The 15,292-nt window shown below is 45.3% G+C and overlaps 1 protein-coding gene across 6 annotated transcripts in view; it reads right to left on the reverse strand.

Annotated features, from left to right (window-relative positions):
- The window catches only part of MYH10 (myosin heavy chain 10), a 121,617-nt gene extending 106,735 nt beyond the window's left edge, over window positions 1-14,882 (reverse strand). The window contains exons 1-2 of one of the 6 annotated variants that reach the window (XM_018064634.1): window positions 14,613-14,882; window positions 7,314-7,689 (exon numbers count right to left, since the gene is read on the reverse strand). In XM_018064634.1, the coding sequence (XP_017920123.1) occupies window positions 7,314-7,658 (345 nt within the window). In that variant the 5' untranslated portion in view covers window positions 7,659-7,689; window positions 14,613-14,882. Of the gene's footprint in view, window positions 1-7,313; window positions 7,690-13,148; window positions 13,299-14,345; window positions 14,495-14,612 lie in introns of those variants that run through there. The other 5 variants (XM_018064633.1, XM_018064636.1, XM_018064635.1 and 2 more) reach the window with 5 other exon arrangements.

The following is a 15,292-nucleotide window of genomic DNA, read 5'->3' on the forward strand; positions in this document are numbered from 1 at the left end:
CACCATGATAACCAAATAACCAGAAAAATCACACTACTGTCTGATCAGAAGCTGGGAAAACATTTGATAAATTAACACCCAGTCAGTATTTAAAATGGCATAGAAAATGGCAATCCACTCCAGGATTCTTGCCTGGAAAATTCCATGGACAGAGGAGCCCAGCGGACTATACAGTCCATAGGGTTACAAAGAGTTGGACAGGACTGGGTATGTACACAGTATTTTAAAAAACTTATCCATGCAGAATAAAAGCTAGCAATAGAAGGAAACTTCCCTCAACCTGATACAAGAATATTCAAAACAAAACAAATCATTCTTAGCAGTGAAATGTTGAAAAGTTTCTGATACAAAGATGCCTTCAATAACCACTACTATTCAGCAAACATTTACTGAACTTCTTAGACAATGCAATAAAGCAATGTATAAGAATTAGAAAGGAAAAAATAAAACTGTCATTTGCAGACAACATGAGTGTATTCAATATCCATAAGAATCTTTAACAAAACTATTACAATCAATCAATAAACTTAGTAAGGTTGGTGAATATAAAGTCAATATATAAAAGTTAATTGTAAAAACATGGCAACTGTATTACTACTTCATGGTAACAATTTAAAAACATGTAAAACACCACTTAAATAGCATAAAAAGTTAAACACCTAAAAATAAATCCAATAAAGGATGTACCAAACCTAAAACATATTACGAAAGATTAAGAACTAATAAAAAAAGAACTAGAGGAACAGATGCTGTAGAGATCTCATTTCTCCTCTAAGCTTATCTACAAAATCAGCAAAAATCCAATCAAAATTCTAATCAGGTTTTGTGTGTATGAAAAACTGACAAGACGGTTCTAAAATTATACTGAAATGCAAAGGACCTAACAACCAAAACAATCTCAAAGAACAAAAGTGAGGGTTTACCATACTGGATACCAAGACACACTGTGTGTGTGCAAAGTCGCTTCAGTCGATGTCTGACTCTTTGCGACCCTATGCACTGTAGCCCGCCAGGCTCCTCTGTCCATGGGATTCTACAGGCAAGCGTATCGGAGTGGGCTGCCATGCCCTCCTCCAGGGGATCTTCCCCACCTAGGGATCGAACACACATCTCTTACGTCTCCTGCATTGGCTGGTGGGTTTTTACCACTAGCACCATCTGCAAAGCCCACAAGACATAGTATAAAGCTGTACTAATCAAGATAATGTGACATCAGCCCAAGGATGGCCATAACAGACCCATGAAACAACAGGAAGTCAAGCACACATTCGTGAGCACCTGATTTATGATAAAGGTGACACTTCAGCACAGTGGAGAGAGGGTTGTGTTTCAATAAATGTCACTGGACTAATTGAATAGACATGTGGGGGAAAAAAATGAACCTTGCCCATACCTTGTACCATACACTAAATTCACTTCCAAATAGAACTGAGACTGACTCTTAAGAAATATATCATCAAATTCCCTTTCCTCTAAGTCAGGCAGCAGGAGACTGAGAATGGGGAGAGAATGAAGCCAGGATGTTTATCCCCCAGGCCAGTGCATCAGGTTCCCTCTGAAGGCGGCCAGTTTCCACCAGGAAGCCCTCTCCACAAAGCGTCCTCTCCTGATCAAGGTACCAGCTCTTTGTTTCTTTAAAGATCAAGGTTGGTCCAGGGCTCTCAGCCATCACTAGTGACAGGATACTGCAACATTTCTGCATCTGTTTTCTCAACTCTATTCACGTGTTTGTAAATCCTCCCCTCATTAAATGTGCCGAATACCTATTTAGAGGGCCGTGTGTTTCCTAATGGAATCTATCTCAGGTATTATCTAGAAATGCTCAAGATATGAGTTAAGGATATGCATGTCCTGTGTCACCCAGAAATTCCACTCCTGGTTATACACCTTATAGAAAGCCATGCTTATATGCACCAGGACATGACCAAGGCTGTTCACTGAAGCACTGTTTGCAATAGCCCTAAACTGGGCGGGAGACAGGGGGAATGCTCAAAATCAGTTGAGGGGATAAATAAATTGGGACAAAAATCTTACACTGGAACATTACATTCCACAAAAATGAACAAAATACTTTTATAGTTCAGGGCATTTGACTACTCTTAGAAACTGTTAAAGATCCCCCGAATCTTCTGTATTATATATTTTTATATAAATATACAAATATTAATAAACTAGTTTTAATGCATATTTATTTGTTTAAAAATAAAAATAATATTTTTAGGAAAAAAAACCTTTTGTTTTCTAAAACAAAATAAGAGCGGCACTGTCTTTTATTTGCAAATCTTTTGTTGTCTGGCTTAATAGAAAACACTCAATTTTCTTAATAGAAAACATTCAACATTCCATTTCAGCGTTCAATCTATCTGTGATGTTGTTTTGACTGAAATACATGAAATCAGTCCTACACTGATATTTAATTTGAAAAGGGAGGAGTAGTTTAGCAGTCTTCTCATGAGGTTATAGATATTTCTCTGATACTACACCAAAACTCGACAGGTGAGAATGTCTCAAAAATGAGATGCAATGTAGCATGTGACACCCTGTCAGTGAGCCTTCCATATTCTGTCACATCGAAGTCACTGGCTCAACTTCTATGCTGAACGAATCTTCTACCCAGGCATGATTTTGTAACATCATGTACACATCATTTGGAAAACTCTGGCTCAATGAATTATACAAGTCTTCCAAATGATAACATCTCACACTATATGACATTATTAAAAAAAAAACCACATTCATTAATATTGCCATCTACCTCATCAGAAAGGTTTTATGTATTGACAAGGTATTAAGTTCAGTGGCAGATGCAACTTTTAATTTTCATGTGGAAAATCAAATTTTATCATTACTGACAAATATATTCAATTGTTTTCTTTGCAGTGTCAGGCTCACTTTGTTCATTTTCTTTTCACCCCACCATGCACAGTGTGTGGGACCTTAGCTTCCCAACCAGGGTTGGAACCCACATCCCCTGAACTTGAGGTGCAGTCTTAACCACTGGACCACATAGGAAGTCCCTGTTCATCTTCAAGAAAATGTCTGGCCAAGTACCCTGGTGTCAATTAACCATAGCTTATCTACCAGTCATTCTATCAGATAAAAATGGCATTCTATTCTAAAAAAAGGCAAGTTTAGCTTGTAACTCATATAGCTATACATACATGCTTTTCTTCAAAGCAACCATCCTAGTTCAATATGCAGAAGTGTTTTATGCATACTTACCGTTTAATCACAAAGAATACTAAAAGACATGTTCCCAAGAGCGGAGATTTAATAAAACCCATCATTTCTCCTGCTTTATCAAGGACGTTCTTGAACAAAACTAGATCAGCACAACCACCAGGACAGTATGGGGTTACTGCCTCCTCCATGATAAGGTGTCAGCAGTTTTCCTCACCATGGCTTTTGCACCATCAGTATCAGTGTCAACAGTGAAGGGGCAAATAAAGTCTCTGATAATCAGGAAAATAGTTTTGACCTCAAGGATGTCATGGAAGGGTTTTAAAGAAGCCCCTAGGAGTCTATAAAGCACCCTTTGAGAACTACTGAGTTACATTAACACAAAGTAACATGAGTGAATCTAAAAAATAAAATGCTGAGCAAAAGAAAAAAAAACAGACACAAAAAGGAATATATTAAGACATTCGTTCATATAAAAATTCAACAACAGGCAAAACTAAACTATATTTTTAAGGAATACGTACGTAAGTTTGATCAAACACAGTGCGAGTTTTTAAGATACTTCTCAATAACACATAGACAAAGAAGAAAAAAAATTAGTAAAGTTTACAAAGTTAAAAAGCTTAGTCTAATGGCCACATATAGAACTCCACACCCAACAGTAACAGAATACACATTCTTTTTTTCCAATTGTTTGAGTCTGCAAAAATCAAAAGGCAGTGACAGACAGCTAACCCATGGTGCCCTGAATGAAAACAAGTCAGTTTAGATATATGATGGCCTAAAATCCCACTACTTAAGGCTCCACGCAGTGAGCAGAACAGCCATCAAAAGAGAATATACATTCTTTACAAACATACAGAACACTCATAAACGTAACTGACAGTGTGCTACAAGCAGCAAGTCTCAACAAAAGCAAGGAATGATAAATACTATGTGGACTATATTCTTTGACTAAAAGGAAATTAACTTAAAAATCAGTAACAAAGATAACTTAAAAACCAACGTTTAGGTACACTTTTAAGTACACTTTCAAAAGGTTCACAGGTTGAAGAAGAAAGAAGTTAGAAAATATTTAGAACTGAACAATAAAAGTACTACACATCAAAATCTGTGAAGGGCATGTGTCCACAGGGTTGCAAAAGAGTTGGACACAACTTGGCCACTGAACAACAACAACAAACAAAGCTAAAAAGTCAGTAGAGATGACATTTGCAGTTTTAAAATGATTTTATTAGGAAAGAAAATGAAAATTAATGACCAGAGAGCTGGATGTTGGGGAGATTAAATCTAAAGATATAAGGAAGTAACATAACCAAACCTAAGTAACTTACATTGTATCTTATCTATAGAAATATATCCCAAAGGTCCCAGCCAAGCTATTATAGTGTCTGCTCTCATGGTACCTCAACTGATCAATTTCAACTGCCTGGTAAATTTCAAAGCCCAACACACCTTTCATTCAATGTTTAGCAATCATGGCCACACACAGCCCCATTCCTTAGCAGGTTTCTTTACAGTCAAGTGCTCCAATCTGAATCTTCTGTAGGAAACTTTTCTCCATTCCACTAACTGAAGGTATGATCCTCCCAAACCCTCACCTCTCTTGGGACCCTAGAACTTCTTAAAAAACTCAGATTCTCCTTTTCTAAAGACCAGGCGGCCACGCTTTGACAAGAAATTCAAGATAATTTACTTATGCTGACCCTGAATTAAGCTGGAAATAAGTCAAACTCAATAAAAGATACTTGCAAAGTCTTAGAGTTGTCATGAGGAATAGCTACAGCAAACTAAACTGCTTTTCCCTTCATCCTTCACTTTTACCCACAGCCTCCTACCCCTCTTTCCCTCCTCTGTCCTTAGTGTAGTCACCCACAGGGGCCAGGGGGAGGCAAGGTGAAGACAGACTCCTGTTCTCAGGGCAGTGCTCCACACCTTTTTGGCTGTGTCCCTGCTTTTCCAGCCCGTCACAATTCACTGCACAGGGGATCATCCAAAATGGATCCACCGCTCTGATCTCAACATTATGATCTGCCCACAGTCCCTGCCCATCGCAGTTTTCTCCCTCCCTCGCTCCAGGCAAAAATATACTCTGCTGCTCAGTCTCCGCTGGATTCCCAACGCTGCTCTCCAACTGTTTTCTTATCCTTTGCTTCCTCCCTTTTGCAAGGCATCCCCATTCTCAAGTCACCTACCCAACCCTGGTGCCTCTTACTCTCTTACTTTGCATCCTAACTCACAGAGAAAAAATAAAATAAAAGAGACCATCAGGATTGATTCAACCCTTCTGGCAAAAGTCATGAACAAACTACTCCTCAGATGCTCCCATGGCAAACTCCTTCCTACCAGCCAGATTCCAGCTCAAATGCTACCTTCTCAGAATCCTTCCCATACTCACGGGGGAAAGCCATCCCCATAGTCCTGTTTCATTTCCTTATAAGGAAGTATCACGAAGGCAGGGATTGGCCTGGCCTGTTCCCTGCACTCTCCCCAGCACCTGGAACATAGCTGTTGTTCAGTCACTAAGCCGTGTCTGACTTTTATGACTCCATGAACTGCAGCACACCGGGCTTCCCTGTCCTTTACTATCTCCGGGAGTTTGCTCAAACTCATGTCCATTGAGTCATCCAACCATCTCATCCTGTGCCACTCCCATCTCCTCCTGCTCTCAATCTTTCCCAGTACCAGGGTCTTTTCCAATGAGTCAGCTCTTCACATCGGTGACCAAAGTACTGGGCCTTCAGCATCAGTCCTTCCAATGAATATTCGGGGCAGAACATAGTAGGTGCTCAGTACATATCCACTAAATAAACTAATTCTATGGGAAAATGACCTCTGAGTTGCTGAAGTTCTGACTTATGCCTGAACATTAGTAGTACAAATGCTACCTCTGCCTAAAATTCAAGTGGTTTCCCAAATTCAGACCATTACAATATCAAACCTTTCTCTCAACGTCTCTCCTTTCTAAATCTACCTTCTATCTGCCATGCCTTCTTTATTCTTTTATATTTATTTTATTGAAGTATAGTTGATTTAAAATGTGTTAATTTCTACTGTACAGCAAAGTGATTCACATACACATATACGTGTATGTAAAAGAATTTGAAAAAGTGTGTACCTACACATATTCTTTTTCATATTCTTTTCCATTATGGTTTACCAAAGGATCCTGAATACAGTTCCCTGGGCTATTTATTCAGTAGGAACTTGCTGTTCTTCCATTCTCTATATGATAGCTTGCATCTACCTATCTCAAACTCCCAAACCATCCCTCTTCCACCTCTCCCCCATGGCAAACACAAGTCTGTTCTCTAGGTCTGCGAGTCTGTTTCTGTTCCGTAGATAAGTTTGTGTCATATTTTAGATTCCACGTATAAGTGATATCACATGGTGTTTGTCTTTCTCCGTCTGACTGACTTCATTTAGTACGATCATCCCTAAGTCCACCCACGTTGCTAATTACCCTGCCCTCTTTAAACCAATACCACCACCTGTGTCTACCATCCCTTCAAACATATTTTGGCTTTCTAGGTTCTTGCAGTATCTGGCTTGCATATTTCTTCTCAACCTTGCCCCTTATTATTTTCGGGAACTTCCATATGCTCAGCAACATTGTCAGTGACTGTGACATGTGGCAACTACTAACCACAGGACAGCCCCAGCTTCAATCTGACCCTGAACTGTTTCCTCTTAAAAACCTCAGCATTCAGCTTTCCCACTTCCCTGTACCCAATGACCTTGGTCTCACTCTTCACTGAAACCTCTAAGCTTGCAGCCCCGCTTCTTTACACCCCCGGATATGCACTAGAAATCCAGTGTATATCCTACTGTGAATGCAACTCTCATTACCATATTAAGTTCCCTGATCTTTCTGCCACATGCTCTCCTCCATCTTACCAGGCTCCAGAGCACCCCTACACAACAGTCTCAAATCCGTGTTAGTGTATTTAATCCAGACTGGATTATTTAAAATGAAGATTTAAAGCAAAGTAAGACTTGGGGCAATCTTCCCATCTTTAGTACAAATAGTCATGTTAAACAGAAAGAGTATTCCATGTTGATTAGGGCAGTATGTATGATTTTCATGAATTTCCAGGCACCAATTCACATGATTATTTAGAGGGCATACTTACATAGATAAGTCCTGAATAGTAACGATCTTTCAGATTATGTAAAACAGAAGCTTCGTTCAAGCATGTCAATTCCGCCATATCCTCCACCTTGGAAAACTTAGGCGGGTTCATCTTCTGAATATCATCTTTGTTGACCATTGCTTTCTTTCCATTCTCCGCCAACTCCACCATAACTTCATCTCCCCGTTCTTCTTTGATACTAGCTGCCTCAAAACCATGGCGTTCCGACGGGATCCACACTAGCTTTTTGGCGGTCCAATCAGCCTGAGTGGCAGGGTTGTAGATGACTGCCCTATCCACAAAGAGATACCTCTCTGGATCTTCGAGTCCAGTTCTCTGTGCCATTGTAAACAGGAAGCTCCAAGAGCGATCGCCTCTATGAGAAGAGGAGGAAAACAAAGTCAGATATTTAGAAATAAGCTGTGGTTCACAACTCTTCCAAGAAACTTAAAAACAAAAGCTCTGGTAAACAAAATGCATGAACTTGGAGTGAAGAAGCTGGTGTAGCCCCCTCCAGGGCCCCAATAACTGGGTTTCCAAGGTAAATTCCAGGAGTGACCATAAATGATGACTGGTTCTCTGAGGACCACTCAAGATGTACCCTCAGTCACTGAGGGCTGAAACACAAGTGGGAGGAAACAGCAAAGTTGCAGTTGGACTCTGTTTTTCTCTTCATCTCCTATTTCACCCCCACCACAAATTAAACAGGGAGTTAAGAAGGGAAAGGAAAACTAAGAAAACGAAAACAGAAATTCAGGATAAACGACCCTGGGAGTGGTGCTGGAATGACTGCAACCACCTGGATGTCACTACAGAAATGCACGGTGACCAGTAGAGCAAACCTCAGGTCTAGAACGTTCCTCCCATCCTATGTGTTTGTGTGCACAGGCACTCAGTCATGTCCACTCTTTGCAACCCCATAGACTGCAGCTCGCCAGGCTCCTCTGTCTATGGAATTTTCCAGGCAAGAATACTGGAGTGGGTTGCCATTTCCTACTCCAGGGCATCTTCCCAACCCAGGGATCGAACTTGTGACTCTCTGTTTCCTGTGTTGGCAAGCAAATACTTTACCACTGTGCCACCTGGGAAGATGCCCTTCAGACAACAGACTCAACACTCTTACGATTCCCCTAAGCCAGCCCCCTGCAGCTTCTCCATGGCCCACGTGATCTCAGTGTGATCACATGAGGCCACAGAGGGTGAGTGCGTGAGTTGGTGTCACACCCAGCCTTTCAAGTATGTGATGGTGGCTGTCCAGGTCTCCACTCCCAGGCCTGCAGCTGCTCCCCTCCGGCTCCTCGTCTGCATTCCGCCCTGTACCAGGACTCACTCCCCCACTCTGGGCTCTCGCCTCAAAACAGACTTCATGTGTTTACACCCGTTTAGAGGGGCCGGAAGCAAACAGAATATTCCAGACTGGTGCAGAAGAGAGAGGAACTGTTCACAGCCTCAGCCCTGGTGGGGAGAGCAAGCATGTTTCTGGGACTTCTACAATGAACGTATCTAAGACCTCAGTGGTTTATTGAGTGCTCACTGCTGGCTCACATGTAGCTATCAGCCAAAGCCCAACACACAGTCCTTGAAGCTACTTCTCCTCTCATGCTTGTGGGACTGACTTTGCGGATCAAGTGACAGGATTTTACATTCGTCACTCACCTTTCTGGTGTGACTCATCATTCCTGCCTGACAAGTGTCTTTCTGGAATCCAACACCATCATTAAACACTTCCCTTATGACTTGGAGTAGTAAGTCGTTTTCCAGCCAAATTCCAGGTTATCACAAACCTCACTCAGATCAATGAAAGAAGGCAAGAAAGCAGCTGTTCTTGCTCCTCCATCCAACTCTCCCAACTTCTCCCTCTCACCAAGATGAGGGGGATTCTTGGTAAGCTCTTGCCTGCCTGCCTACTTACCTCTTAGATGGAAGGATACAAGGAAAATCAAAATCACCCCAGGCTGTGAAGAGGTTCTTTTTTTTTTTTTTCTTTCTTTTTTTTTGGCCATGCCACATGACATTTGGGACCATAGTTCCCCAACTAGGGATCAAACCTGGGCCCCCTGCAGTGGAAGCGTGGAGTCCTAACCACTGGACCACCAGGGAAGTCCCATCAAGAGGTTCTTAACCTTCAGTGCACAGACAAAGTTCAGGCTTCATGAAGGCACTGAAATGGGTCTACATACACTGTACAATTTTTTGTAGACCTGTGCTTTTCTGAAGAGAACACGCATAACTTTCTTCAGATTCTTAAAGAGATCTTGCTATCTTTATCCTAAAAGATTAAACACTGATAGAGGAAACCAAATACTAGCCCTTTCAGGCCCAGTAAGAATGTACTAGAATCAAATAGCTAAGACTTTTCAGAAACTGGTTGTTACAATGTAAAGGATTACAGACACTCATGGCCGGGAGCAGGGCTCTCAAACTTTGGCTCTTACACCAGCAACACCTGAAGGGTTTATTAAAATACAGACTGCCAGGCCTTATTCTCAGTAGGTCTGGGGCGGAGACCCTTGGTCATTTGCATTTCTAACAAATTCCCAGATGCTGCTGATAATGCTGGTCCTGGGAGCACACTTTGAGAACTATCACTCCACAGTTCTCTGGTTGCCATGGTGAACCACTGCTACCACCAGATATGTTGGGGAGGCAAAAAAGGTTGAAAACCAATGTTTCAGACTAATTCATTAACTGAATGAGAGGATATGCTTACCAGTTTTAGGCGTATACAATCGGATAAAACAAAAATCACAAAACACATAACATTAAAACTTCTACCAACAGATTTACTAATATGCTTTCTAACTAAAAGGCATCCACATGGGAGAAGGCAATAGAAAAAATATTCATACATATATGTACATTCTGAAGCATGGTTTCAAAAACACATCATCTCTCCAGACTGCACTAATAAGATTAATAACTAATTTTCTGTCTTCCCAACCCATAGACTACCCACTGCTAGGAAGAAGATGGCTCTGAAGTGGGAATCACTCTGGATAAATCTGGATAGAGACTATAGGACACATTCTGCCTTAGGAAGAACAGCCTCTTAGAGAAAATGTCCAGCTAGAACAAAAATAGGATAACAAGTTACTCTTATTATCCATATTAGGTATAAACTGTATACCTGATATAATACTTCAGAAAAATGCATGCATTTTTCCTTTTACAACGGGCATGTAAATTATCTGCTGAGATTTAGCAAGTGACTATAAATTAGAATAACAGGTCATTTCTAGGGCAGGTCTTTTTTTTTTTTAAGAATTGATGGACTTTCAAAATTATTTGATCAAATCAATACATTTTAAATTTATTAGTATGTACTATTGCTAGGTGGGGAAACACCTGTAATTTAACATAAGAAAAAAGGGATCACAAAAGTGTGATTATAATATGCTCCCAATTTTGTGGGGGAAAATTACATATAAACGTCTCTGTTTTAAAGGAAACAAATAGTGGGTAGTGGGATTACAAACTTTTTACCTTTTACTTTTCCAGAGTTTTCTATAACTAACCAAACACTGCAAGGATGGTTTTGTCCTTGCTATACGGTGAGCTGACTTCCTGGTCCACAGGAGGGCATTTATATACCTACTGATCAACCATTACATGAATGGTCCTGACCCTCAGAGTAAGCTTCGGCTTCTCCTCCACCACCAAAAGCCGACCATTCCTTTAAATCCTGACCCAAATGCCATCCTTTCACAAGTTCTTTTCAGGTCAACCTGGCAATTTAATCCTTCTCCTCCTCCTAACATTTTGTGCTGCTCTTCTGGCACCCTTCTCGTCTCTACCAGAGGTCTCAGCAGGCAGTAGGTGCTCAAATCCTTGTTTAGATGGTAGAGTTCCTAAGGCCAGGGAAGAGGTTTTGTTCATTTTAACTGTTCACTTGAGGTTGCCAAATATGTTGTATTTTTCTCATTCCATTGTACATTTGGCAACTTGTCATGATAATACTGGTATTTAATAGGGAAACCACTTTCAAATGCTTTGCCTTGTAGGAAGGGTAACATTAGAATTTTGAAAACAGCAAATACTGTTGTTATATACCACTAATAATGGCCAGGTGGTATTCTTAAGTGGTTTAAGTGTATATATATCAACTCTTAATACTCACAACAGGCTCACCAGGCAGGTTCTTTTACCATCTCCATTTTACAGGTGAGGAACCCAAAAGAAAGCCAAAAACTGGCCCAAAGTCACAGAGCTAACAAAGAACAGAGCTGGGAGGAAACCCAGAGTTCAGCTCCAGAACACGTGCTACAAGGATGGAAGGTGAGGAGGGGAAAACTTTGACATGTAGTATACACTACATACTGCCTGTCAATCAATGATCAATTATGGTTTCAAGAGTACATGCTCAGGGAATTCCCTGGCAGTCCAACGGTCGGGACTCTGCACTTCCACTGCTGGGGGCCCAGGTTTGATCCTTGGTTGGCTAACTAAGATCCCACAAGCCACATGGTGTGGACAAAAAAAGAAAAAAGAAAAATGAGGAAAGATCAGCCAATGAACACACTAGCACAATCTGTCAAAGGCTTTATATTTCATAAAAAAGGAATAAACAGGAACCTCTTTATAACAGACAGAATCTGAAAGTTCTTGGTGTCCTCTGAAGTAACTGCCTAATTATACTCAAATCATTTATCAGCCACCCGCCACCCCAGAGTCAAAGCCCCATCACCTTCACTTGATTTTTCAACACACACACACCCCTGGGGGTCCATCCACAAGGCCATCTTTCACTCCCAAAGAAACACCACCCACTAAGCTTCTCAACTGCCTCCCAGAGCCTATGGTAGGTAGAGGCACAGGGAAACAGTTTTATGACTATCTTGCATACCAAAATCCAAACAAAAACGATGGATAAATGATCCATGACAGCACATCTCTCTGAGACAGATAAACTGAAACAAAATCGTCTACAATTTGTGTAAAGCTACCACTAAGGTCACTCATCTTACAGAGACCTGAAAGTCTGTTCACTCATCAAAATCATGTTTAACCAAAAATGAGCAGAAATGCAAATCAAGTGCAAAAGGACACTACCGCTCTTCATGGCCCAAGCCGCCTCTGTGAATATCTTTACACTGTGTTAAACGTTTCTGAAGCAGGGAGACCGACACCAGGAATTTTTATTCTTCCTACATGACAAGAAGGTACACAAACCGCTGAAGACTACAGTCTTTCACCATAAAACGTGCCCTTGAAAATTTCCTGTCTCACCTTCCATCCAGCCTGTCTTCCTTGAAATGATTTCCCTAAGGGGCCCAAGTGAAAAGGCAAGCTCTCGGGTCACATCTCTTTGCTGCAAAAGCTGGTGCTATATCGCCCAATTACACCATATGCTTTCTCCAGATAAGGACGGGGAGGAACTGAATTTAAGATGCAGAAGTAAGGAGATGCATAAAATGGCCACTTTTCCAGGATCCGTGACAGACAGGGCATACTTAAACATCAAAAGCATGGGACTAAAAGGATAATTAATGACGGCCGATGGACGAAGGAAATGAAACAATAAATACATTAAAGTTTTCCAGAGTGAGATACTATCAAGAATAATGAAGCCTGACTCAAAGAATCCTCAGTTTCAATGTTAAAAAACAAAAATCTCGGCAAAACTGAAGTATTAAATTTGGTATTATATTATTCAGCGAAAACAGCCGTCTTTGTTTCTTTTGCACTAGGGATCTACCCGCCTGCTTTCCCCTACCCACCCCACCCCACCCCACCCCACCCCCTTCCATCAACCGCAGTGATCTTGAAGGGAGCTGCAGAGGCCCTAAGGAACGGAGATAACGGTCATAGGCAGAGGCCACGTTAGCCAAAACTCACCAGCCGAGCTCAGACCCGCCAGGTCGCCAGACTCCTTCCCAAGGCCCGGGTTCCCAGGCAGGCCGGGCTGGGGGCCTGGCCGGTCCCCGGGCCGCATCCGCCCACCGCAGGCCCACAAAGCCCGCGCGGACGCCGGGACTCGGCGCCTTCAACTTCCCTCCGACCTCGTTCCAGGCCGATTTTATGGGCTCAAGGTTGGACCCCCCCACTGCAGAAGGCCAAGAAGAGACTCCGCGGCGAGCCATGCCCAGATCCTTTACACAATAAAGAGATCCCGAAGCCAGGGCTGACCCTCCCCCCCAGCCGCCCTGCAGCAACGCGCCCCCGCCACATTTCCCGCCTCGCCCCCCCAAGCCGCCCGGGCCTGGCCGGACGTCCACCCCCGGTCCCCGCCGCCCCCACAGAGCCGGGTCTGACGCCGCCCCTCCCGCCCTGCTCCCCCGGGACCAGCGGAGCCCGACCCTCCCCAAGCCCGCGGCCGGCTGCTCAGACCTTCACCCGCCGCGCGCTGCCCCGGCCGTGCGCAGCCCTGCCCTCGCGTCCCTCCACCCCGCAGGTCCAGGCGCGCCGCCCGCCTTCCGACCCCTCGGCGAACTCCGCACCGCGCTCCGGGTGCCGCAGCCGGCCTAAGCCACCCAGCAGCCCACCCAAGGGCCCTTCCCGTCCAGCGCTCCCCCCACCCCCAATCGGGATTGCGCTTTCCAGCCCGCCCGAAGACTCCCTGCCCTCCTGAGAAACAGGCAAAGACTCGTGGGATCCCCAGGGACCCCCACTAGAGCACGAGGTCCCCCCAAACACGCGCCGCAAGGATCCCGAACGCCGAGTTACCAGGTCCGCACATGCCCACCCGCAGATCTCCATCCCCAGTCCCTCAGGGGCAGTCCTCCCGCACCCCCAGGCCCTCATCCCCGCAGGAGTCTCTCACTCTCAAGGACCTCGGACCTCGTTCCCCGCCCCTCCAGGGGTCTCTCCACCCACTGGGGTCCCGTTCCCCGCCACCACCCTGCAATGTCCTTCCTCGCAGGAATCTACGGCCCCCGCAGCACAAACCCTCCGCCCAGAGTCCCTTCTGTCTTCCCCAGCTCCCGCTTCGGTTCCGTCCTCGCCCTCCAGAGCCGCCGAGGATCCTTCCCCCCACCACAAACCGTCCCCAGGCTCCGGTCGCCGGTCTCGGACCCGGGCAACCGCACCTCTCACCTTCAGCCGAAGATGGTGGCGCCGGCGCACGTCCCCAGCCGCGACCACAGAACCGGCGCTTCAGTCCCAAACCCACCGCTGCCTCCGCCGGGCTCCTTTAGCACTGCTACTCCGGGCTGCCCCACCCACTCCCACCCTCATTGGGCCAGCTCCACGCCCGTCACCACCGCCCCCAGACCCACTGGTCCGTTTGCGCGCCCATCTCCAAGGGAAGACGTTAGCAACCCGAACGAAGCTACCTTCCCGAGGTCCGTTCTCTCCACCCACCTGAAACGATGCTCATTGGCTTCCGCTCCCAGCCCAGGCGGCCGAGGCCCCCATACTATAGGCTAAGCCGCACGTCCATCAGAGATTCCGGGAGGTGCGGCCGGGGCAGTCGTGGGTGATTGGCTGGCTAGGGCAGAGATGGACAGCTGAGACTGGCAGGGCGTCCCGCGATCCCGCGGGGCAGTGGGTGCGGACCCCGCAGCGGCTTTGGCTGTGCGGGCGGACGGCCGGGCAGGTGTGCCCGCGGCCAGAGCCCCGAGCTCCGCCTAGACGCTCCACGCCCTGGCGTCGGGCCGCCGCGGCAGCCCAGTCCGGAGCCTCGCCGCCCCCTCTGCCTGTCGCAGCCGGCGTGTCCCACAGTGGGACCGGCTTCCACCGCCGAGTCGCGGGCTCCCGGCGCTGCCTGCAGGGGCGGGGCTGGAGCGCGGTCCAGAGGCCTGACGTCACCCCCGGGGCTGCGGGGAGTGGGGGCCACGGCTCTGCGGCTCACCTGCAGTGGGGGAGGGGAACCAGGGCTCGGGCTGCGGTTTTGCCCATGCGCACCAGCTGCGGGAGGAGGGCGGGGGGAAGACAGACCTCGCCTGCCGTCGGCGGTCGGTATTCAGGCCCTTGTCGCGACCTCGGGCCCAGGCTGACCCTGCCTAGGTCCGCTGAGCGCCGGCCGCCGGGTTTGCTAGGGG

This window comes from Capra hircus, chromosome 19, assembly GCF_001704415.2.
Source record: "Capra hircus breed San Clemente chromosome 19, ASM170441v1, whole genome shotgun sequence".
NCBI lineage: Eukaryota > Metazoa > Chordata > Mammalia > Artiodactyla > Bovidae > Capra > Capra hircus.